The following is a 25,892-nucleotide window of genomic DNA, read 5'->3' as shown; positions in this document are numbered from 1 at the left end:
CACACACACACACACACACACACACACACACACACACACACACACACACAAACAAACACGCACACACGCACGCACGCACGCACACACACACACACACACACACACACACACACTCCGTCATGATGTCTAGTGTAAATTTTTAATTTAGCTTCTGTTTTTTATTTTCAGTTTGTCCTTTCAATTAGTCTTCAGCGTCTGCATATTTCAGCAGCTCTTTATGATCTATTTTACATGAGCACCGCGGTAAACAGAGTAAACCTGGCTTTTATCCCTAAAGTAGAGCATTACTCCAGAGTTACTCTCTTCCGATCCCGGCGGGAAGAGCCAGCGCTCCGAGCAGCTTCACACACTCACACACACACACACACACACACACACACACACACACACACACACACACACACACACACACACACACACACACACACACACGTTCAGCTGCTGAGTTTCATACATGCAACTGCTCCATTTCTTCAGCGGCGTCTCGATGTCGTCCAGGTCTTCAGAGAAAGTAGTTTCTGTGAGTCATTAGTCGTTATAACTAAGTAATGGTGATGAAACTCTGTGTGTGTGTGTGTGTGTGTGTGTGTGTGTGTGTGTGTGTGTGTGTGTGTGTGTGTGTGTGTGTGTGTGTCGGCTCAGAAGCTCCTGAAGTTTCCGTGTGTTCGAGTGAAACACTGAGTGATTAAACTGCAGTTCCTCCACTGGCCACTAGAGACCGAGACTTGAGTGACAGGTGGATTGCCGCTGATGTCACTACTAGCCGTTTGTCTTCTAGCGTTAGCATCACGTCACCTCAGCTAATCTGTTAGCATCACGTCACCTCAGCTAATCCGTTAGCGTCACGTCACCTCAGCTAATCCGTTAGCATCACGTCACCTCAGCTAATCCGTTAGCATCACGTCACCTCAGCTAATCCGTTAGTATCACGTCACCTTAGCTAATCCGTTAGCGTCACGTCACCTCAGCTAATATGTTAGCATCACATCACCTCAGCTAATCCGTTAGTATCACGTCACCTCAGCTAATCCGTTAGTATCACGTCACCTTAGCTAATCCGTTAGCGTCACGTCACCTCAGCTAATATGTTAGCATCACGTCACCTCAGCTAATCCGTTAGCATCACGTCACCTCAGCTAATATGTTAGCATCACGTCACCTCAGCTAATCCGTTAGCGTCACGTCACCTCAGCTAATATGTTAGCATCACGTCACCTCAGCTAATCTGTTAGCATCACGTCACCTCAGCTAATCCGTTAGCATCACGTCACCTCAGCTAATCCGTTAGTATCACGTCACCTTAGCTAATCCGTTAGCGTCACGTCACCTCAGCTAATATGTTAGCATCACGTCACCTCAGCTAATCCGTTAGCATCACGTCACCTCAGCTAATATGTTAGCATCACGTCACCTCAGCTAATATTTTAGCATCACGTCACCTCAGCTAATCCATTACTTTGCGATCATACCGCCGCCGGCGAGAACGACAAAATTCGCTCGTCGTTCTTTTTATTAATGTCCCTGTATGTAAACAGGGACACGTCGTACAATAACGGGAAACCCGCAACAGAAATAATCAACTTTTCCTCCATTTTGCTTAGGAACTAATGTGGTCGGAACCAAAGTTTACAGGATTGTGTTCTCTGGTATCCTCTCAGGCGGAGGACTTCTACATTCCGATTGGTTGCCGCCGAACCGCGTCAGAGCTTATTACCATAAAGTTGACTTGATTTCAACTCTTCTCGCCGTCCAGGACGCGCCGCGCCGCCCTCGCCGGAGCTCGCCGCCGGCGGTGTGAACGCACAGTTAGCATCACGTCACCTTAGCTAATCCGCCTCGCTGCACATTTTTGGTTATCCGGGATCCGGGTTTATCCAAGATGGCGACGGCTGGCTCCGCCCACTTTTGGGCTTCAAAACACTACGGGTGACGTCATGCACACTTCAGTCTATGGACACACACACACACACACTCCATCAGACCTCGATCATCGCTGTAATGACGTGATCTCCTCTCGGCCGATGACATCATGAGGAACCGGTGGCGAGGCGCGGTTAGCGTCAGCGGTCGGATGCAGAAGTGAGTTTCCCGACGGAAAGGCAAGAGCGGATCTCGCTGTATTCCAGGAACGCCCAGCGAGCGCCATCTTTTGTGCACAAGTGCACTCTGGGTAGAGTAATTGAGCTTTGATTGCGGGCGTTCAGAAGCGGCAGTACCGCGCGCCGGCGCTGAGAGCTTTGATCAGATGAAAGCGAGCCGTTACCCAGATGGGTTTGTTGATATTGCAGGAATCCGTCCGTCCCGCTTCTCATCGCCGAGGGATTTTTCAAAAACAATAAAGCGTTGATTCTTGGAGTTGTTCTTTGGCACTCTGCCTTTCTGTTCTCTGACACACACACACGCGTGAACGGCACACCGGGGACACACACATCACACACACACATCACACACTCCAGCTCGGCACTGCTTTTGATATTGCTCTTTTATATTGCATCTCTTTATTCCCGTATGTTTCTGTAAGAGTTGGACTGAGTGTTGATGAGTGTGTGTGTGTGTGTGTGTGTGTGTGTGTGTGTGTGTGTGTGTGTGTGTGTGTGTGTGTGTGTGTGTGTGTGTGTGTGCGTGCATGCCAACAAACTAAACTAATCTAGTTCTCCAGTCATGGTTTCAGTTTCCCGCTAAATTAGCTTCTAGTATTTATTTATTATAATATTTACACACACACACACACACACACACACACACACACACACACACACACACACACACACACACACACACACACACACACACACACACACACACACACACACACACACACTCACACACACACACACACTCACACACACACACACACACACACACACACACTCTCACACACACTCCTCCAGAAGGAACAGCGTTTCTCTTCAGCTCCGCTCGATTGGTTCTCCCTGGCGCGGGACTAATGCTCCTGCTCTCCGCATCCGGCGCTCATCACACACACACACACACACACACACACACACACACACACACACGCGGCCGTCAGAGATGTGATTATTGTTCTGCGTGTCGCGCTGCATGTTCAGGTGCGTCCGGATCTGATGAGGACAGACGAGCGGTGAGAGGCGATAATGTGGCGATGAGAACGCGGGCGTTATTTAAATGTCAGGCATTGATAGTCGAACATCTAAATGTCAATTAGAGTTATTTGAGCGCTTTAAAGCCGGACTCGCGGGGATGAAGCCGGTGCCGGAATACCAATGATCCCGAGCGGATCAAATCCTGTTACTGACGGTCAAAGCTGCTGAGTGGACCACACACACACTCACACACACACTCTCTCACACACACACACACACACACACACACACACACACACACACACACACACACACCGTTTTTTATTAGGATCTGCTCACATCTATCTTGAGTTTAACTTTAGAGGCTATTATTTTTTAGCACACACTCTCCCGTGAGCAGGGGCTTCTGGGTAAAAGCGTCCCAGACTTTATGGAGCAGAGCCTCATCCTCGGATTTACACACTAATGACACTCATCCGTCTCACTCTGAGGCCCGACCTTGACCTTTGACCCCAGTGTCCCTGACTGATCCGCAACACACTCCTTATAGAGGTGTGTGTGTGTGTGAGTGTGTGTGTGTGTGTGTGTGTGTGTGTGTGTGTGTGTGTGTGAGAGCGGAAGGTCAGAAGGTCACGGGCGAGTACAGTGTTCAAGAGTTCAATAGAGTTTTAAATATGAGCGTTTCTCACGACGGGACGTCCCACAGAGGTTGTAACTCGGTGTGTGTGTGTGTGTGTGTATGTGTGTGTGTGTGTGTGTGTGTGTGTTTGGTGGAAGCCGTGGTTAGCATCAGTGATTCTCCACGCCAGCGCTGAGTGCGCAGGGTGGACAAAGTACACAACTTCCGTACTTGAGTAAAAGTACAGAGGTACTAGTTTTTAAAAGTACTTAAGTATAAAAGTAAATGTTAATGCATTGTTTTATTATTGTTGCATGTAATAGCCGATTTACAGTCCCTTATGCCTCTGCATCTCTGCCTGCCGATCCTCATATCAACATCACAGTTATTTCACAGTTCCAGTCGTGGGATTGAATAAGTCACTCAATAACGTCCACAATGGTTTCGGACACAAATCGCTGTTCCCAGTTTTTTGGCTTTTAGTATGAACATGTTATCCTTGTTATCTATAAGCTGTGCTCCAAAACAATGACAAAACTCACATTTAGACCAAACCCAACGCTGAACATTAAAATCATGTTGATGTCAGAATCCAATGTCAGATTGACGTTAATCTCCAGCGTTGCACAGACGTTGTATTGTGGTTGAAAATCGGTTGACGTCAGAAACCAACATCAGTCGAGTTCTGGCGTCAAGCAGACGTTCATTTACAACCAAAGATCATCCCTGACGTTACTACTCTCTACTCGAGGACCTCGACAGAAATGTAGTGGAGTAAAAAGTACGATATTTGTCTTTCAAATGTAGTGAAGTTAAAGTTAAAGTTTCCAGAAAGAATAATACTCAAGTAAAGTACAGATACTCCAAAAGTGTCCTTAAGTAAATGTACTTCGTGACTGTCCACCTCTGGAGACACGACTGCACTAACTCACGGTTATATGAGGATTAATGCCAGAACTAGAGTCTGCACAGCGAGCGAACTCTACAGATGTTGTGTCAGAGTGTAGTTTCTGAGGGGAGAGTGTTTAAACCTCCAATATGTGATTTATTTATAAAGATAACGGTGTGTGTGTGTGTGTGTGTGTGTGTGTGTGTGTGTGTCTTATCTCTCTCTCAGTCTGCTCGGGGTTATGTTGTTTATAGTGTGAGTGAAACACAAGAACTGTCTGCTTTATCAGCACAATAACACTGTGTGTGTGTGTGTGTGTGTGTGTGTGTGTGTGTGTGTGTGTGTGTGTGTGTGTGTGTGTGTGTGTGTGTGTGTGTGTGTGTGTGTGTGTGTGTGTAAAGAGTGATTTGTCTGCTGGAGTTTTCCTCCGCTCGGGTTAATCAATAGATAGTTAATAGTATTTCAGTGTCGGCGGGGAATCAATGAGTTAAAGCCGGAGTCTGAAGGGCAGAGACACAACAACACGTCTTTTACACACTTTACAGGGAAATATTAACGAGAAGTTACAATTATTCACAATATTGTTAATATAGCCATGTCTCTTAAGTACACGACTTGTATTCAGTATGAGTCATATTGATGAGGTGTCTTGTTTCCAGTCGTAGATTTAGACGAAGCTGGAGAGTAAAATCTGACTATGATCGGCCGGTTCTGTTATTGCTGGAGTTTCTGAAGCTCCGCCCTCTTCTGAACGGAGGTGGAGCTGCAGCTCATTTGCATTTAAAGGGACACACACACACACAAAAACGGCAAGTTTTTGCTCAAACCCAAAAAGGTGCAAATTTGACAAGCAATAATAAATGATCTGGTATTTTGAGCTGATATTCCACACACACATTCTGGGGACACCATGGATTTATATTACATCTGGTGAAAAGGGGAATAATATGTCAGCTTTAAGTCAATCATAATGGTGTGAATAAGTGAAAATCTTTAATGATGACATGATCGTATTGAGATGGAAAGCTTCTTTCTCTCTCTCTCTCTCTCTCTCTCTCTCTCTCTCTCTCTCTCTCTCTCTCTCTCTCTCTCTCTCTCTCTCTCTCTCTCTCTCTCTCTCTCTCTCTCTCTCTCTCTCTCTGTTATTCCGGCTCTAATGCTCGGAGTCTCATTATTCGCTTTCAGGATCAGCGGGGTTTCATTCCCGCTCTGTTAAGGCAGCACTTCTCTCTCAATCAGAGACGCTGTCCTCGATCCGGCCATTTCATCTCACAGTCTCTCTCTCTCACGCTTTCAGCCACAGCCGAGATGGAAGTGAAAGAGAAAATCACTAGGTTCCCTTCTCTGCAGAATATCAAGCTCTCATTTAAAAGTTTTAAATTCGGATATTTTACAATAGCGCAGCGCCGAAGTGCTCGGATTGTTCTCGCTCTCAAATACTTTCATCCACAATCACTCTCCAGAGGAAAAGAGGAACGCCACGGGAACCGGCGGTGTATTGTGTGCGGGAGAACAGCGACGCGCCGTGCTTATAACCGTTCAAACGGCTCTGTTTTAAATACATGTGTCCTACACTGATAATAATCATAAATGATCATCAGATCCTCATATTATACTGATATCTGGAGGATCATGTGACACTGAAGACTGGAGTAATGATGCTGAAAATCATTATATTCACATAGAAAACAACATTTCACAGTATTAGTAGTATAGTGGTGTATTTACACTCAAATTAATATTTAATATCCACTTTTTAAAGTGCACTGCAGATTACAGGGAACTGTGTTTATTTTGCAATAATATATGTGATGTGTTGGTGTCAGTCCCCAGCCGAACGTATCCCACAATGCTCCAGTGCAGTCGTGAGTCGTGTCCGCTCTGGTCTTCAGTGATGGACTCGGCGCTCGGGTCACTGAGAGATCAGAACACTTCTCACACTGCGGGACACATCTGCTCACCTTCACCACGAGTGACTGAGAACGAGCAGCGCGTGCATCTGATGCGAGTATGATGGAAGTACATCGTGTACGAAACCTCAATCTGCTTGTAATGGAATCCATCATAACCTGCAGATAGAGCGAGGTGATCGTGATCTCACATTATAATTTAATCTCAGGCTTGTTAAAGATGAAATGCAATCTTTTCCCTCTGGAAGATGTAGATTAGAAAGGGATGCTGGTGAAAACACACGCTAACATTAGCACGGTGTTTCCTCCGCTCAGGGCAGGTGTGTGTGAGTCGTTGAGAGGCTCCGTTTGAGCCGGTTTTAATGATTGATGTGAGTCTGTTAAACTCTCCTCTACACGGCTTCTGATTAAACGCTGTTTCCAAAGCCTTGTTTTAATCTGCAGCCACACATGCACAGAATAAAGATGTCCCTGCCGCCACCGGTGTGATGAAGCGCTCGGCGTGTGGACAGATGTGTGTGTGTGGTCGGCGTGTGGACAGATGTGTGTGTGCGGTCGGTGTGTGGACAGATGTGTGTGTGCGGTCGGCGTGTGGACAGATGTGTGTGCGGTCGGCGCGTGGACAGATGTGTGTGTGGTCGGCGTGTGGACAGATGTGTGTGCGGTCGGCGCGTGGACAGATGTGTGTGTGGTCGGCGTGTGGACAGATGTGTGTGCGGTCGGCGTGTGGACAGATGTGTGTGTGCGGTCGGCGTGTGGACAGATGTGTGTGCGGTCGGCGCGTGGACAGATGTGTGTGTGGTCGGCGTGTGGACAGATGTGTGTGTGCGGTTGGCGTGTGGACAGATGTGTGTGTGCGGTTGGCGTGTGGACAGATGTGTGTGCGGTCGGCGCGTGGACAGATGTGTGTGTGTGGTCGGCGTGTGGACAGATGTGTGTGTGCGGTCGGCGTGTGGACAGATGTGTGTGTGCGGTTGGCGTGTGGACAGATGTGTGTGTGCGGTTGGCGTGTGGACAGATGTGTGTGCGGTCGGCGCGTGGACAGATGTGTGTGTGCGGTCGGCGTGTGGACAGATGTGTGTGTGCGGTCGGCGTGTGGACAGATGTGTGTGTGGTCGGCGTGTGGACAGATGTGTGTGTGGTCGGCGTGTGGACAGATGTGTGTGTGCGGTTGGCGTGTGGACAGATGTGTGTGTGGTCGGCGTGTAGACATGTGTGTGTGCGGTTGGCGTGTGGACAGATGTGTGTGTGGTCGGCGTGTGGACAGATGTGTGTGCAGTCGGCGCGTGGACAGATGTGTCTGCGGTCGGCGCGTGGACAGATGTGTGTGTGTGGTCGGCGTGTGGACAGATGTGTGTGTGCGGTTGGCGTGTGGACAGATGTGTGTGCGGTCGGCGTGTGGACAGATGTGTGTGTGGTCGGCGTGTGGACAGATGTGTGTGTGCGGTCGGCGTGTGGACAGATGTGTGTGCGGTCGGCGCGTGGACAGATGTGTGTGTGGTCGGCGTGTAGACAGATGTGTGTGTGCGGTCGGCGTGTGGACAGATGTGTGTGTGGTCGGCGTGTGGACAGATGTGTGTGTGCGGTCGGCGTGTGGACAGATGTGTGTGGTCGGCGTGTGGACAGATGTGTGTGTGCGGTCGGTGTGTGGACAGATGTGTGTGTGGTCGGCGTGTGGACAGATGTGTGTGTGGTCGGCGTGTAGACAGATGTGTGTGTGCGGTCGGCGTGTGGACAGATGTGTGTGCAGTCGGCGTGTGGACAGATGTGTGTGTGGTCGGCGTGTGGACAGATGTGTGTGTGGTCGGCGTGTGGACAGATGTGTGTGTGGTCGGCGTGTGGACAGATGTGTGTGTGGACAGATGTGTGTGTGGACAGATGTGTGTGTGGACAGATGTGTGTGTGGTCGGCGTGTGGACAGATGTGTGTGTGGTCGGCGTGTGGACAGATGTGTGTGTGTGGTCGGCGTGTGGACAGATGTGTGTGTGGACAGATGTGTGTGGACAGATGTGTGTGTGGACAGATGTGTGTGTGGACAGATGTGTGTGTGGACAGATGTGTGTGTGCAGTCGGCGTGTGGACAGATGTGTGTGTGCAGTCGGCGTGTGGACAGATGTGTGTGTGCAGTCGGCGTGTGGACAGATGTGTGTGTGGACAGATGTGTGTGTGTGGTCGGCGTGTGGACAGATGTGTGTGTGGACAGATGTGTGTGTGGACAGATGTGTGTGTGGTCGGCGTGTGGACAGATGTGTGTGTGGACAGATGTGTGTGTGGACAGATGTGTGTGTGGACAGATGTGTGTGTGGTCGGCGTGTGGACAGATGTGTGTGTGGACAGATGTGTGTGTGGACAGATGTGTGTGTGGACAGATGTGTGTGTGGTCGGCGTGTGGACAGATGTGTGTGTGCGGTCGGCGTGTGGACAGATGTGTGTGTGGACAGATGTGAGTGTGGACAGATGTGTGTGTGTGGTCGGCGTGTGGACAGATGTGTGTGTGGACAGATGTGTGTGTGTGGTCGGCGTGTGGACAGATGTGTGTGTGGACAGATGTGTGTGTGGACAGATGTGTGTGTGTGGTCGGCGTGTGGACAGATGTGTGTGTGGACAGATGTGTGTGTGGACAGATGTGTGTGTGGTCGGCGTGTGGACAGATGTGTGTGTGCGGTCGGCGTGTGGACAGATGTGTGTGTGGACAGATGTGTGTGTGGACAGATGTGTGTGTGTGGTCGGCGTGTGGACAGATGTGTGTGTGGACAGATGTGTGTGTGTGGTCGGCGTGTGGACAGATGTGTGTGTGGACAGATGTGTGTGTGGACAGATGTGTGTGTGTGGTCGGCGTGTGGACAGATGTGTGTGTGGACAGATGTGTGTGTGGTCGGCGTGTGGACAGATGTGTGTGTGCGGTCGGCGTGTGGACAGATGTGTGTGTGGACAGATGTGTGTGTGGACAGATGTGTGTGTGTGGTCGGCGTGTGGACAGATGTGTGTGTGGACAGATGTGTGTGTGGACAGATGTGTGTGTGGTCGGCGTGTGGACAGATGTGTGTGTGCGGTCGGCGTGTGGACAGATGTGTGTGTGGACAGATGTGTGTGTGGACAGATGTGTGTGTGTGGTCGGCGTGTGGACAGATGTGTGTGTGGACAGATGTGTGTGTGCGGTCGGCGTGTGGACAGATGTGTGTGTGGACAGATGTGTGTGTGGATAGATGTGTGTGTGTGGTCGGCGTGTGGACAGATGTGTGTGTGGACAGATGTGTGTGTGCGGTCTGAAGTGGGAGCGCAGCGGTTAAGCTCCTCGGTTCCTCATCAGGAACATCAGATTGCCTCCGCGTCGTGAACTCGAGAGCTGTGCGGCCGAATCCCACAGAAATGCTGCTCAAATTGAGCCGGGAATGGAAATTGATCCCATTACCAGCGCCGGCGTTCCTGAGGGAGTCGGAGCTTTGAGCCGGTCTGGAGGAAACGCGGCAGATCTGATTTACATCCGCTTTACAAAACACGCTTTACTCGCTTACCAGCCACACAATCTCTCAAACATGAGTGGATCATAATCATGGCAAAATCAAAAGGGAAAGAAATACAAATTATGTGATTTTTTCTCTCATAACAATTAAACACGTTTTACTTCCACATTTTTATTATTGAATGCAAAAAAATCTAATTCTCATTCAAATAAAAATACATTGTCATGAAAAGAATGTCACAATAATGTACAAACATCATATTGCTCCTTCATCTGCTTTAGCAAAATATGATTTCTTCTGAAATGCAGCGATGATGAAGTGCATCTCCAGACGCAGCTACAGTAGTGCACATCCATTTATATCGCATTTCTTTATTTAAAACAGTTTGATGTCATTCTGAAAGATCTTCTCTGTTATCAGTTATTATTCTTGCATTCAAAAGATTTTATGCTTTCACATGCAATCATTTCTCGAAGGCATCAGAATATCTAATGCAAACATATGAACTGTTTTCAACACTGATAATAATCATAAATGTGTCTTGATCATCAGATCATCATATTACACTGATTTCTGGAGGATCATGTGACACTGAAGACTGGAGTAATGATGATAAATAAATGACACTTTACTGTATATTCATGGAGAACTGCTGATTTACATTAGAGATTTTGCTGTACTTGTATCTCTTGCATTTGGAAGCTTTTAACCCTTTATTACCCACAATGCCCCTGTTTCAGATCCCATGCACGGGCCTCGCAGACTCCAGGTCGTGGACATCAAGTCCCGGCAGTTCACGATCCGCTGGGAGCCGTTCGGATACAACGTGACGCGATGCTACAGCTACAACCTGACGGTGCAGTACCGCTACACGGCTAGCGCTAAAGAGGAGACGCGCGAGGAGGTGTGTTACGATACGCTGAGTGTGTCGCCGCAACACACCATCCGAAGCCTCCCGCCGTTCACCAACGTCAGCATCCGACTGCTCCTGCGCAACCGCGAGGGAGTGAAGGAGAGCGAGGAGCTGCAGGTGCTGACCGACGAGGACGGTACACACTTTACTTATTAACTCATTTATTTTACAAATTACTTTTCTTTTCTGTTTTAATTCTTCTTGATTGTGTTTTAATGCTTATATCAAATATCAGTCATCAAAAAACATGTCTAGTTAATTGAAATCATGAAACTTATACAATTTAACAACCATATATATCGCATTTTAGGGCCCTAAATCTTTTATGTTCCCCCAAATTATGTGTGTTCTGGTTACATTTTTCTAGATTTAAATATTTAACTTAAAGGTATAGCGGAGGATTTTCTTCTTCCGGGTGGGTAGTGTATACTATTGGTCCACCTAAGTGTCAATCATTCTGGTGATATGTTTACGTAAGGCCGTTCACACGCTGGCGTGCGCTAAAAGCACATGTTGGGCTTCCACTGATGCCGCCGTCGCGAAGACTCTACTAGACAGGTAAAGTTTGTCATGCTATTTGGAGAAATCCATTTAAAATCACTGCTAGTAGGCGTTCCCTCTCGGTCGGGAGCAAATAGAAATTGGAGAGGGCGGGTCTTTTCTAAAAGTAGGAAAGATCCTCCGCAATACCTTTAAATATGTATATATTCATAAAAATCATGTGTAATCAATTAAATTCATAAACCATTAACATCTTAATTATTTTTTGTATATTTTTTTACTGTAATGTCTTTAATTTTCTACCATTTTTTTTTTCAAAAAGCATGTCTAATTAAGTCTAAAAACTTAACTTAAAACTTAAAAGTTTAACAAATTATAAATCCTTAAAATCCGTTTTATTTTCCCCAATTTCTGTGTTTTCTGTTTTCATTTTCCTGGATATTAATCTTTTTTATAGTTTGCTTAAACTTTAATCAAAAATCATGTCGATTCAAATCAGTTGAATTCATAAAAAATCAACTGAACAAATGAATACATTTTTACTGTAATAATGCCGTATGAGATGTTTTCTTCTATCAGTTTTTTTTTCTGGATTTATGATTTATTGTTAAAGTTAAAACAGAAAAAAATATATAATTATTGTTTTGAGAAGCATATTGCAATAGTAATATATATATCTGTCATAATTTCTTCAAGCTGAACCACACTTGTATTTTGCCGGTTTGCGTGAGGATCTGAGTTTCCTCCAACTGGAGATGAAGTTTTATAAAGAGTTGATATGATAAACATTGACATCTTTTATTAAACTTGACAGATTCCTCTGTGATTCGCTCCCGCCTCGGACTCGAGTCTCGTTCACTGATTACATGTTCTTGCTCTTTAGAATAAGTTCAGAATAAAGCGTTGAACACAGTGTCCATCAGGATGAGGCCGCTTGTGCCGCTCTTCTTTCCTCTACTCTACGAAAGGCTTGTTGGTGTCTAGTGTCGTGTGAAGTGTGTGTCGTTGTGCCGCACAATAGTGTGTATTAAGCGCGTGTTTGGCGAGGAGGAGATGTTGTCAAGGCTGAGGAGATGTTGAGGTCAAGCAGCCTCGGCTTTCTGAAGCTCCAGACTCCGCCTGGCCGATGAATGATCCTCCTCACGCTCGAAGGCCTTTGGAAAATAACTTCTTTATTGAATACAAGAGAATATTGATTTGAAATAAGTCAGTGTCTCTGCAGCTCCATGTGTGTGTGTGCTCATCCAGTGTTGTGTGTGCTTCAGTTCCCGGCGCCGTCCCGCTGGAGTCCATCCAGGGAAACACGTTCGAGGAGAAGATCGGCCTGCGCTGGAGAGAGCCGCTGCAGACCTTCGGGATCATCACGCAGTACGAGGCGAGTGTTGCTCTCCACGAGACTCCTCAGCTGCTGAGATCTGAGCGAGTGAAGAGTCCCGATGAGGAGATCCCCTTCTGTGTAGAGCAGAGGAGAGCAATATATAAATGTTACGAATTATTATTATTATTATTAAAGCGCCGCTCAGCTCAGTGGAGAATATCTTCAGCATCTCAGATCTGGACTTGTACAGATCCACATACAGCCAGACACACTCTGCACACCAGATATCCTCTCTGATGTTAGTCACTGTGTGTGCAGGACTCTATAGTTCACTTCTGTGAGTGAGGAGAGCAGAATACAGCAAACTGGGACATATTATACACAAATATTCTTCATACAGCGTCTACCAGTAAAAATTATAAAAATTTGGGACCAAAAATGTTAAAGGGTAAGTTCGGTATTTTACACTTAAAGCCCTGTTTACAGATCGTACCTGATGAAATAGAACGGTTAAGATTAAAATTTGGACACATGCTCCTGTCCTGAGAATTTTAGGTTTAGTTCGCTACCCCCCCACACCCCCACAATGGTTGTCTGTGTGCACTGGAAGATTCCTTCCTAAAACACATTAAACTTCCGTTTACAAAGACGTGAAACTCACCGAGTGGTCAGGGGTGTTCACTGGTATGCGCACTCAAAAATCGCTGAAAAAGATGCATTCCAACAGCTTTTATCGTAGTTTTTGTCCAACTCCATTAAGTTGTATTGGATTCGCTGTGAGGTAACGTTACGGTATTACTCCGCCGCGGGAAACGGAAATGGGGTTGTTTGTATGCTTTTTGTAGTCTTATGCAGTCGCGGACGCGGTATCGTAGGCTAAGCTATCTAAACATTTTTACAAGATCGAAGCTATCTGTGTCAACTTAGAAATGGATTCCGAGACATTTAAATGGAAGGATGACGGTTTTGAGATCGATTTTGATGGACAGGGTTACAGGTTTGAGCCTGAATATTCAGAGGAGGAATTTCTGCAAAGAAAGGCAGAGTTTGAACGGCAGTTGACAACGGTGTCCAGTGTTACGCCTGTTGCCGAAGCTGCTGCTGTCTCAAGGCTTACAGGCACTTGGTGGTGTTCCTTTTGCCACGAATCTTCCCGCAATTCGGGACTGCACAAATTCGCCACATTATTAGCTGTCTGTTTGTAATGCTTTCAATGAAGACAGCGATCTTCTGCTTCTTCTGTGTATATGCCCGTGGTTTGCTTGCAATTGGCTAAGGTGCATTATCGCCACCAACTGGGCTGGAGTGTCTATTATTCAAGCTCTCAACGGAAGAATCACGGGTGTGACGCGTTTGGCAAAATAGGTCCACAAAAGCTAAATAAACCTAAAATTCTCAGGACAGGAGCATGTGTCCAAATTTTAATCTTAACCGTTCTATTTCATCAGATACGATCTGTAAACAGGGCTTTAAGTGTAAAATACCGAACTTGTCCTTTAAGCAAAAGGAAGCATTGCTTGGTCACTGGTCGAGCTAAACTGGTATTATCTAATTGTGTAGTTAAATTTACCAGCTGACAGATATTCAACATAATTCATGTGTGAGACAGTCTAACAGAAGTGTGTGTGTGTGTGTGTGTGTGTGTGTGTGTGTGTGTGAGACAGTCTAACAGAAGTGTGTGTGTGTGTGTGTGTGTGTGTGTTGTGTGTGTGTGTGTGTGTGTGTGTGTGAGACAGTCTAAGGATGGACTAAACCTGTCAGATATCCACTGAGTTCTGCTCATATTTTATCACCGGTTTATAAACCACAGAGGATAAACGGATGACGTGAGTGATGTAGGAGTGTGTGTAGTGTCTGCCGGTGTCTCGGCTCGACTGCAGGACGCTGCGGTCTCTGTTCTTCTGTGGAGGAGCACACGCTGAGCTCTTGCTTCCGGTGAAAGACTCCTGGATCTGTCGGCACTGGAATAACAAACAGAAGCACATGCCGGAGCGATGGACTCTCGGGAATGTGGGATCAGGCGAGAGGAAACATGTCCCGTTACGGGATTACCAGTCATGAAGACAGTCTAAAACATGGCTCATCAAACGGGACAGATCATGTAAACATGTATCATCTTCCATCGGAAAATTGAACAACATTTGATCAAACTTTGATCTTTTAACTGAGAAGATCAAACTATGTTTAAAGTCGCCCTGTAGTCAATCATTGTATCCCTTAAAACTCGTCTCTGATCAACAAAATCACATATTTAAGCGTTTTTTCCTTGAAAAAAATTCTTCATTCCTCAAAATATCGTGATTGTAACTCGACACCCTTGCCTCATTTATGTGCGGTGCTATGAATATGCAAATGAGCCCCGCCTCCACTCACTCACTCACTCAGCTCTTGATGTCGGTCAGGGACACGCTGAAGTTTTCCAGTTTGATTGGCAAAGTTGTTTTTATTGTTTAAAGTATTTTATTTGAACCATGAAGATGCAGATCCTGTGTAAATAATAGTGAAAAAAACATTATTTAAAACTTGTTCCATCCTCAGCAGATTCGGACTCCTACAGGGAACAGTTTTCATATTTAATCATCTTTTCTAAAGTGAAGAACTTGTTCCTACATTTGAATAATAGAACCATTTTTTTTTAGTGTAAAGAATAGTTTAATAATCTAAAGACCTTTGAAAAGATTCCATGAATGTAGAAGTTCTTCATAAAACCGTCAATGCCAATGAATAAGCTTTATTTTAATGTGTTGCATTATAGAAGTGAAATATGTTGCATTTTTTACCATAAAGATGAATTTCACACCAAATATTCATGGGTCATATTTGATTGCAAAATACAGATTATGTTGTGCATTAAAAAAAGAGAAAAATTAGCATTTCACCCCCAAATAGTCCTTACTGTAATGCCAGAAAGTAATTTTCATTCAAATATAAAAATGTCACAAAACATCTAAATGCTCCACAGAAACATTTTTTTTTAAAGTAAATATAACTTCCTAATATTTATTTAGAAACAAACTGCGACGGTTTCCCTGTCAGATCCAGTGTGTGTGTGTGTGTGTGTGTGTGTGTGCGTGTGTGTGTGTGTGTTACTGAAGTGTGTTGTGTGCGGCGGGACATTGTGTGATATTCCGTGATATTTCAGAAGCGTGTGACTCACTCTGTGCCGAGAAACCCTGAACAATGCGCCGCTCAAAAGACTCATTGTTGCAGAACTTCATTTGTGGAAATCGGAGCAATTAAGCCGTCACGTCCCGTAATGAAATTACACTCTGTCACCGCCGGCTTTACGGGAGTGTCAGCTCCGATCCGGAGCGAGCGGGACCCGAGCCTCATTAGAGTCTTCAGGACACGTGTGTGTGTGTGTGTGTGTGTGTGTGTGTGTGTGTGTGTGTGTGTGTGTGTGTGTGTCGCCCCATGGAGTGACGGAGGTGTGTCTTCTGTCACACTTATGAGCTTCTGCTGCTTGACATTTGGCGCAGTGCATTCTGGGTAGAGTGCTTTGCTCAGAAACGCAGTAATGACGAGCAGGACTGAGATCAGTGAACGTCTGGTTCTGGGGTTTTATCAACTACACACGCATGTTTCTTTTAGTTCACATGTGTCTGTTTTTAAAGTGCCCCATTATGTGTTTTCTGGATATCATCTTTCATGCAGTGTGTAATACAGCAGTTTCTGAATATAAAAGGTCTGCAGATAAAAGAAAGAAGTGATTCAGTAATTCAGTCTCACTTCCTGTTACAATGTAACTAATTAGCATAATGCCCGTCTGTGGTGTTGATTGGCTGATCAGCGTCTCTTAGCCCCGCCCTCAAACACTGTAGTGTATCTGAGACTGGAAGAGTTCGGTTCGTGTTGTTCGTGTCGAGAAGACGCTGTTCTCTGAGATCGAGACGGTAAAACCCACGCCATCGTTACGGTTCGTATCACTGTGATCAAGAGCCGAGATTCAGATATGATAATGAGCGTTTGCTTTCTGACCAATCACAGCAGCGCAGCTCTCAGAGAGGCGGGGCTTAGAGACTGAATCTGGCCAATCACAGCAGAGCGGCTCCGGTGTCCCGGCGGATGAGTGCAGGAGGGGGGAGCGGGGGGAGTGGGGGGAGTGGGGGGGGGGGGGGAGCGGGGTTAGCCGGGCCGCTCATTAGCAACTGAATGATTTATTCAAATGAAGCCCCTCAGCTACTTTTCATTAAGTGATATTAGAAGCGCAGGGCGTCTGGTGTCCACAAGAGAACTAAAGTGAGCTCCCGCTGCTCTCCTGCATCATAATGAAAGATCATATTCAGAAGCGCTTCATCCAGGAGAATTATGAGTCGCGTCGAACGCTAGCGCCTGATCTCGAGAGCTTCTGCCAGACCAGACGTGCACTGCTAACATTTACTGGAAATCCCCCGTCATATTTCAATTATTTAACAACACATTGATATCTTTATGGTGCTGTGATGATGGTTAATGGTCACATGACATGCAAGTAAACGCATGAAATATTAGATTTTGTTTTAAAGTAAGTGTGTTTTATTCTGTAGCTGGACTTTAAAGTCGACTCAATCTCGCTCCACATCGCTTTCACTGCGAATCAAATGGAACAATAATAATAATTATTGTTATTATTATTGTTTTAACTCTTTAAATATAGTATTGTTGTACTGTAAAATAAAATATTATTTATTTTATTTCACACTACAAGTTACAATACTAAAATGTATGTCTTAGATAATTGACTTTTAAACACTAACATTTTAATATTTCAAATTTGTATTGTGCTGGAAAACTGGTGAGATTCTATAACACTGTCCTCAAACATGTTGAAAATACTGAAGAGATGAATCGCTCACAGTAAGACATGAAGAAAGAACGACATTTTGATTTCATGTTAATTATTCGTTATGCTAATACCCAGCGGGACTGTGGGCCAATGGGACGGCACTGTGGGCGGAGCTTCTGTTCTGTCACCTGACCCTATAACGTGTGTGTGTGTGTGTGTGTGTGTGTGGTCAGATCTTCTACAAGGCCGTCAGCTCCTTCGACCCCGAGTTCATCCTGACCAATCAGAGCGGGAAGGTTCTGAAGTCCAGCAACGAGACGTCACATGTGTTCCCGGGCCTCTACCCCGGATCCACGTACTCCTTCACCATCAGAGCCAGCACCGCCAAAGGATACGGGCCGCCCGTCATCACGCAGTTCACCAGCAAGATCTCCCGTAAGAGTGTGTGTGTGTGTGTGTGTGTCTGTGTGTGTCTCTGTGTGTGTGTGTGTCTGTCTGTGTGTGTGCGTGTGTGAGTGTGTGTGTGTGTGTGTGTGTGTCTGTGTCTGTGTCTCTGTGTGTGTGTGTGTGTCTGTGTGTGTGTCTCTGTGTGTGTGTGTGTGTCTGTGTCTGTGTCTGTGTCTCTGTGTGTCTGTGTGAGTGTGTGTGAGTGTGTGTGTGCGTGTGTGCGTGTGTGAGTGTGTGTGTGTGTGTGTCTGTGTCTGTGTCTCTGTGTGTGTGTGTGTGTGTGTGTCTGTGTTGGTGTCTCTGTGTGTGTGTGTGTGTCTGTGTCTGTGTCTCTCTGTGTGTGTGTGTGTGTGTGTGTGTCTGTGTCTGTGTCTGTGTCTCTGTGTGTGTGTGTCTGTGTGTGTGTGTGTGTCTGTGTCTGTGTGTGTCTGTGTCTGTGTCTCTGTGTGTGTGTGTGAGTGTGTGTGTCTGTGTCTGTGTCTCTGTGTGTCTGTGTGAGTGTGTGTGTGTGTGTGTGCGTGTGTGAGTGTGTGTGTGTGTGTGTGTGTCTGTGTCTGTGTCTCTGTGTGTGTGTGTGTGTGTGTCTGTGTTGGTGTCTCTGTGTGTGTGTGTGTGTGTGTGTGTGTGTGTGTCTGTGTCTGTGTCTCTGTGTGTGTGTGTGTGTGTGTCTGTGTGTGTGTGTGTCTGTGTCTGTGTGTGTCTGTGTCTGTGTCTCTGTGTGTGTGTGTGTGTGTGTGTGTGTGCTCACTGCTCATATGTCACCTGTCAATCATAAACAGCTCCGCGTATGCCGGGATATGAGCAGGAGAGTCCGCTGAACCAGAGCGACAGCACGGTGACGGTTCTGCTGAAGCCGGCCCGGAGTCGAGGAGCGCCTGTCAGGTGCGCGTTATTATTATTATCCTTTCAGAAATATATGTAATGCCATTTGCTTGAACAATAAAACAATAATAAAAAAATGACGGTAAAAAACTGCCAGCTGTGGCAGAAATTTACCGTAAAATATACGGTAGCAACATTTTAGGTTTTACAGACTTAAATCTACAGTAAAAAAACTGATTTTATTATCTGATGTAATATTTTGTTGAGATATTGAAGTACTAATATCTGTTGTGTACCATTGTAATACACTGAGAACCATAAAACCATGGGCGTATGTTTAGGGGGGGATGCTAGGTGCTAGTCCCAATCAATATTTTCAAATGACAAAATTGTCCCCACCAATATTGACTCCTTTTTCCTGCATAGAGAATTACGCGGCGTCCGCCTCCGTCAAATGTGGCATGCGCTTCTCTCTCTCTCTCTGCCGTGCACGTGATACGTGGAGCACAGTCTCTGTCTCGCGGGCGCGCTCGCTCTAGATTCCGGGAGATTTTAACTAATTCGCGGGCATCAGTGAGCCGCTATCAATATGCGGGAGACTCCCGGGATGTCTGTATTTCTATTCTGAAATAATATCGGCATTATAATTATTGATTTTCATTAGACAATTTTCTTGGTGCCCCTCAGCTCTTGGTGCCCTACGCTTATCGCGTCATGCGTGTGATGGGAGCGGCGGCGCTGAGCATACATTTAATACAATTAGGGGGAAAATGCCCTTTATAAAGGTAAAAAAATGATTCTGATAAGATTGTTTTCCAACAGTGACGTAATGAAACAATGACAATTTAAGTTTGAAGGGAGTAAAGCCTCGGTTTAGACTATTAAAGAAATTTAATTTTGCCAAAAGAAGAACTTGTTATTTTTGTTATTTTTAAATCACCCTACTACAGTGTGACATTTTACCATATTATCGTACTTAACACTGATAATTTGAATAATTGTAATGTGATGATCAGATATCTAAATCAGAGAAAATCATAGGTTTGGGCGGGTGGATTATTTATTTTTAACAGTGGATTCTGTTGACTCAAAGTGCACCAGATTAATGAATTTATCTTTAAAATGTACAAAATTGTCTTACGGGTGGGCATGCCCCCGGACCCCCCTAGAGATACCGAGGTCCACCCACAAAAGTACTGTGGAAAACACAGTTGGCTATATGTTAGTATATGAAAAATACAAGTTAAATTATCTTTTTAATAAAATACATCATCAGAATTTTACCAACTCCTCCTAGTTTTGAGCCAGGAGAAACCCTGCTGCAGGGATTGGATCGATTCCGACGGCCAGGACGACATTACAAGGAAAGCCGTCATTTGATTGGCTGAAAAAATAAGGGGGTGGTGTAGGGGTGGGATGTCCCCACCAAAGCTGAGACCAAACCTACGCCCTTGCATAAAACATTAATTTAACAACATTAAATGTAACATAAAGCCTAATGTACATAACCGATTAGAACAATAATACACCAAATCTGAAGCGGCACAGAATTGTGGGAATGTCAATTTATGTGTTTTTACTGTAAATTATACGATGATTTGTTCTTTTTCACGTCCAAAAACTACATTTATTTATTTTGATGTCAGGATTCTTTGATGAATAGAAATGTACACAGTTTTCAACATTGATGGTAATCATAATCAGATCATCATATTACACTGATGTCTGGAGGATCATGTGACACTGAAGACTGGAGTAATGATGATAAACTCAGCTTTGATCACAGGAATAAATTACACTTTATTATATATTCACATAGAGAACAGAAATAGTCATAATATTTAACAATATTACTGTTTTTTTTTTTTTTTTTTATCAAATAAACACAGCGGTGGTGAGCAGAAGAGACTTCTTTAAAAAACATTATAAATCTCCCGAACACTTCTGACCGATCAATCTCCGACTCAGACTCCGCTCAGAAGGAATATAGTTATTAGTTATTGTTTATGCGTTTGATCCCGAACCGAAGCGCTTCTTGTGGTCTAGAGATAAGAAGAAATCTCTCTCTCTCTCTCTCTCTCTCTCTCTCTCTCTCTCTCTCTCTCTCTCTCTCTCTCTCTCTCTCTCTCTCTCTCTCTCTCTCTCTCTCTCTCTCTCTCTCTCTCCCTCTCTCTCTCTCGTTCTCTCTCTCTCTCGTTCTCTCTCTCTCTCTCTCTCTCGTTCTCTCTCTCTCTCTCGTTCTCTCTCTCTCTCGCTCTCTCTCTCTCTCTCTCTCTCTCTCTCTCTATCTCTCTCTCTCTCTCTCTCTCTCTCTCTCTCTCTCTCCCTCTCTCTCTCTCGTTCTCTCTCTCTCTCGTTCTCTCTCTCTCTCTCTCTCATTCTCTCTCATTCTCTCTCTCTCTCTCTCTCTCTCTCTCTCTCTCTCTCTCTCTCTCTCTCTCTCTCTCTCGTCTCAGAACACGGTCTCACTCTCAGCGGCGGCGAGCGGTTCTCAGGAATATTTACACTAGTGATGATAATGATTCATAATTCAGCGGGTCGCTCTGGTCGCGGGTCGCGTGAGTGAAGATAAAAGCGTCTGCTGGATGAATAACTGTAAGTGTGTGTTATTGAGAACACTCAGCGTTACGTATAGATGATGTGAAACCGGACCGGCACTTTCTCAGACTGGCCGTGAATCTAATGGCTCAGAACACACTGGAGCTCTGCGTCATCTGTGTTCCTGCGGCTTTAAGAGCCTCCATTAGAGTCCGAGCGGCCGCTGGAGCCACGGACACTCAGAGGAAGTTTAGTTCAGGAGAGAGAGGTTTTAAAGATCATCATCTTCTTCATCTCTTCATCTCCTCAGTGTGTGATCATGTACAGCTCCAGATCTTCTCTATATCAGTGTCAGTGTTCCTGAACTCCTGAAACGCCTCCACTGTAGTCTCGAGTTTCTCCCGGGAACGAACACGCCACAATATTACTCATTATAATAATTAATACGCAGAATAAAGGGGCGGGGCCTGGTTGAGTTAGTCAGTAGTGTGTTAAACTGGCAGTTATGGGAAGGGGCGGGGCATTTCCCAAACACACTCGAAGCGCTCGACCAATCACAACACACTGCTCCAGCTGACCAATCAGAGCACAGTGTGCTTTTCAGAAGGAGGGGCTTCAGAGTGAAGCGTTGTGTCAATCACGTTACGCACTGCCTCCGAACTTTCATCCGTCATTAAAAAGTTGTGTTCGGACTCGATTTTCTGAGTTTCTCGCATCCGTAACAAGCAGTCTGCCAATCAGAGCCTCCGAATGACGAATACCAAAACACACACGGAGATTTCGGAGTCCGTGAGAAGGAGCTTTAGTGTGAACAGCAGACGGATGGACACGGCTCACACCGGTTAATGAGTGTGTGTCAGCGAGTCCCGGGGTTTAGAAGAAGTGTCCGTTATTCCCGCAGAAGAGCGGATGGACGGATGATGGGAAGCTTCTGCACTTCAGCATCACATCAATAAACCACCGCGCGTTTTTGCACTTCATGATGAAACATTCAGAACTGTTGTTGTCTGAGGCCCTTTTAATGGAGGTATACAGACAGGTGTGTGTGTGTGTGTGTGTGTGTGTGTGTGTGTGTGTGTGTGTGATTCAGAGCCACGTCCACAGGTGATGACAGGTGATGACAGGTGTGGTGTGTGTGTGTGTGTGTGTGTGTGTGTGTGTGTGTGTGTGTGTGTGTGTGTGTGTGTGTGTGTGTGTGTGTGTGTGTGTGTGTGTGTGTGATTCAGAGCCACGTTCACAGGTGATGACAGGTGTGTGTGTGTGTGTGTGTATGTGTGTGAGTGTGTGTGTGAGTGTGTGTGTGTGTGTGTGACACACACAAAACAAAAAAATGACAAACATACAACAATTATTCTAAATCTTTAAAATTATAATACACTAAATAATCAAATATATATAATGGTATATCAATGATTTTAAAATAACAGTGGGCCAAAATCCATATTGCAAAGTGACTGTTTTGCTAGAAATTCAACAAATAAATAGTGTAATTAATAATGATGAGCAAATATCATCGTCTTCACTGCAAAACACATTAAAACATTATATTTTGTGTTTTATTTGTGTCTTGTTTTCCAGTTCACATTTCTAAACGTTCTTAAATCAAGAATGTTTAGCTTGAGATGCACACATGACTGCAGATATGAAGATCATAATCGGTGTGTATAATCGTGTGATGCGCCGGAGGCCGGGGGAGAATGGGAGTGTGTGTTTCTCACGCTGGGAACGTGTAATATTCTAAACATGAAATATGAATATGGGAGGCTGATCCGAGATTACCAGCAGATGCTGCGTCTGATCATGAATGGATTGAAACACTGGCGCGTGTGTGTGTGTGTGTGTGTGTTGTTTACGGCACAATAGAGTCGCTGGTGAAGGATCAGTGTTTGTCAGCTTCGGTGTGTTTCCGTCTCCCACGCCGGGCCTGCCGTCGCCCACACACACACACACACACACACACACACACACACACACACACACGCGCGCGCGCGCTCTGCTGTTGTGTGTGTGATGTGAAGGCGTCTGCTCTCCTCTGTTGCGGAGACAATCGCTCTTCCCTCGGGCGTCATGATCTGCCTCTCGTCCTCCGTTCTCTCTCCGCCGGCCGGCAGTCTCGCTCTCCGCCGTGTTCTGCGCTATAAAATGTTATTACATTATGTAAAAATGCTTTTGTTACTCAGTATTTTTGTCTTGTTTCCAGTCCAAATATCTAAACAATTTTAAATCAAGATGCAAAATTAAATTATTATAAAATTAAAAGAAGCAAAATTATCTGCCAATGAAAAATAATGTTAATTCAACTAAGACTCCATTGGCAGATCATTTTGCTTGTTTTAAGCACAAATCACTTCATTTTGATTAATTTCTCAAGAAAAACGACACGTCATATCTTATGGCATTTTACTACTGTATTAAATGCATCTTGATTTCAGAATTTTTCGATATTTGGACTGGAAACGAGACAGACACTGAGTAAGAAAAGCATGTTTGCAGTGTTCGGAGTAGACTTGAGTGTGTGTCAGAAGAGTGTACACGTCACTCAAGAGCGTCTTTAGCGGTTTCTCTGTCACGTAAACTGACCTGTCAATCATCTTATCACAGTAAACTGACCTGTCAATCATCTTATCACAGTAAACTGACCTGTCAATCATCTTATCACAGATAAAATCCTCCACGTTTCATTTGTTTCCTACCGTATGGGAGAGAAATGCACGACGATCTGCAGTCGGTCCTTCATGCGGAGACTCCTCATATTAATGCATTATTAATGACGCATTTAAAAGTTAATGGCCAATCGGATCTTTATAAAAGTCCACATTGTTATTGCATATGAAATATAACACGGATAACATTAAATAAATATGTTTATTAGTCACTCAAACCTTTATCTAAACCTCTCGCCGTCGACACATCTGCCATGTTTGTAGTTTTTAACACTGTGCTCGTGTTTGTAGTTCCTCTAAAGCGCAGGGGATTGTGGGTAATATTAGCTGCTGTGGGACACACACACATTAGGCTACGTTTACACGTGGACGGCTATTTTCATAAACGGACATTTCTCCGCTCTCCGTTTTCAAATATACCACGTGCGCACCTGTGAGTTTCCAGAGGTGTTCGTTACACAGACCCGTGTGTGTGTGTGCCGTCCTAAACCTGTAGGTGGCGGTGTCACGAGAAGCTCAAGCCCACGGTAGCCAATCAGAATCCCCACAATAGTCTCATACTGTGACGTCGCTGCCTAAAACTCTGTCTCTCAGTTACATGCAAACGTGCACACCAAGCTTTCCAAATCTCCACTGGCCGGAGTTTCTAGAAAGAATCGTTTTCACAGGAGAATTCTCCGTTTGCGTGTAGACGGGGCCTTAATGGCACACACTGTTCAGGGTGTTAGTGTGAACATGATGAGGATGATGATGATGATGAAGATGATGAAGATGAGGATGAAGATGATGAAGATGAGGATGAAGATGTTTCTCTGAACAGAAGTGTGTGTGGCTGTTATTATGGGATGGATAGTGTGATGATGATGATGATGAAGATGAAGAAGGTGTGGCTGTTATTATGGGATGGATAGTGTGATGAAGATGATGATGATGAAGATGATGATGAAGTGTGTGTGGCTGTTATTATGGGATGGATAGTGTGATGATGATGATGATGAAGAAGGTGCTGCTGTTATTATGGGATGGATAGTGTGATGAAGATGATGATGATGATGAAGATGAAGTGTGTGTGGCTGTTATTATGGGATGGATAGTGTGATGAAGATGATGATGATGATGAAGAGGAAGAAGGTGCTGCTGTTATTATGGGATGGATAGTGTGATGATGATGATGATGATGATGATGATGAAGATGATGATAAAGATGATGATGAAGAATGTGCTGCTGTTATTATGGGATGGATCAGACGCTGCAGGATCTCCTCCTGTGATTCCTCTGCCGCTGCTGAAGAACATCTCGAGCTGCTGTCGCCGGCTGGCTTTTTATGACAGTTTCTGTCAGTTTATGATATTTTATTCCAAGTTCATTTTTATTAACTTCTGCAGAAATAACAACAGTGTTTGTCTTTATAGGTAGAATATTAATGTGGCGCTCAAATCCAGATAAAATTTCACGCCAAAAAACAAAGAACACTAGGCCTGGTATCAGCACCAGTAGCACCACTAACTCCATCTTTAAAATAACTATATATATATATATATATATACATTATTATAAAAGTTCTCATGACTTCTCATTCTATTTAATTTCAAGTCTTATTTAAATAGAAATTTTAATTTAATGAGTACTTCATTTTTATATAATAATATTTTTTTAAATCACATTTTACCTTAAATTCTCATCAGTGTAATGCAAAAACATCTTTATTTAAAGAGATAATCCCTGGCTAACCCAAGACTGTGTTAGATGTGTAATGTGTGACTTTGAGCCGTTTTCCAGTGTGCACTTCATTGTTTTATAGAAATAATGATTTATTTAAAAAAAAACACTATCTAAAATACTATTTATTAATTATTTAAAGTGTAAATGTCCCCCGGTGTCACACACTCCTGCACAGCTAGAGGAGCTCTTCACGGATCCGGACTTCTGCTCGGCTCGGTTTGTTGCTTTATTAGTTTTCCTGGGATCCGTAGATCT

General features: G+C 44.8%; 1 protein-coding gene across 10 annotated transcripts in view; it reads left to right on the top strand.

Annotated features, from left to right (window-relative positions):
- The window catches only part of ptprma (protein tyrosine phosphatase receptor type Ma), a 234,079-nt gene that overhangs the window by 103,436 nt on the left and 104,751 nt on the right, over window positions 1-25,892 (top strand). For all 10 annotated transcript variants that reach the window (XM_079602203.1, XM_079602210.1, XM_079602209.1 and 7 more), the window contains exons 8-11: window positions 10,688-10,996; window positions 12,627-12,736; window positions 17,678-17,879; window positions 18,671-18,773. In XM_079602203.1, coding sequence (XP_079458329.1) covers window positions 10,688-10,996; window positions 12,627-12,736; window positions 17,678-17,879; window positions 18,671-18,773 — 724 coding nt within the window. The remainder of the gene's footprint in view (window positions 1-10,687; window positions 10,997-12,626; window positions 12,737-17,677; window positions 17,880-18,670; window positions 18,774-25,892) is intronic.

Source organism: Phoxinus phoxinus (assembly GCF_949152265.1).
Source record: "Phoxinus phoxinus genome assembly, chromosome: 24".
In the NCBI taxonomy this organism is placed as follows: domain Eukaryota; kingdom Metazoa; phylum Chordata; class Actinopteri; order Cypriniformes; family Leuciscidae; genus Phoxinus; species Phoxinus phoxinus.
This window is presented reverse-complemented; position numbering and strand designations above follow the sequence as displayed.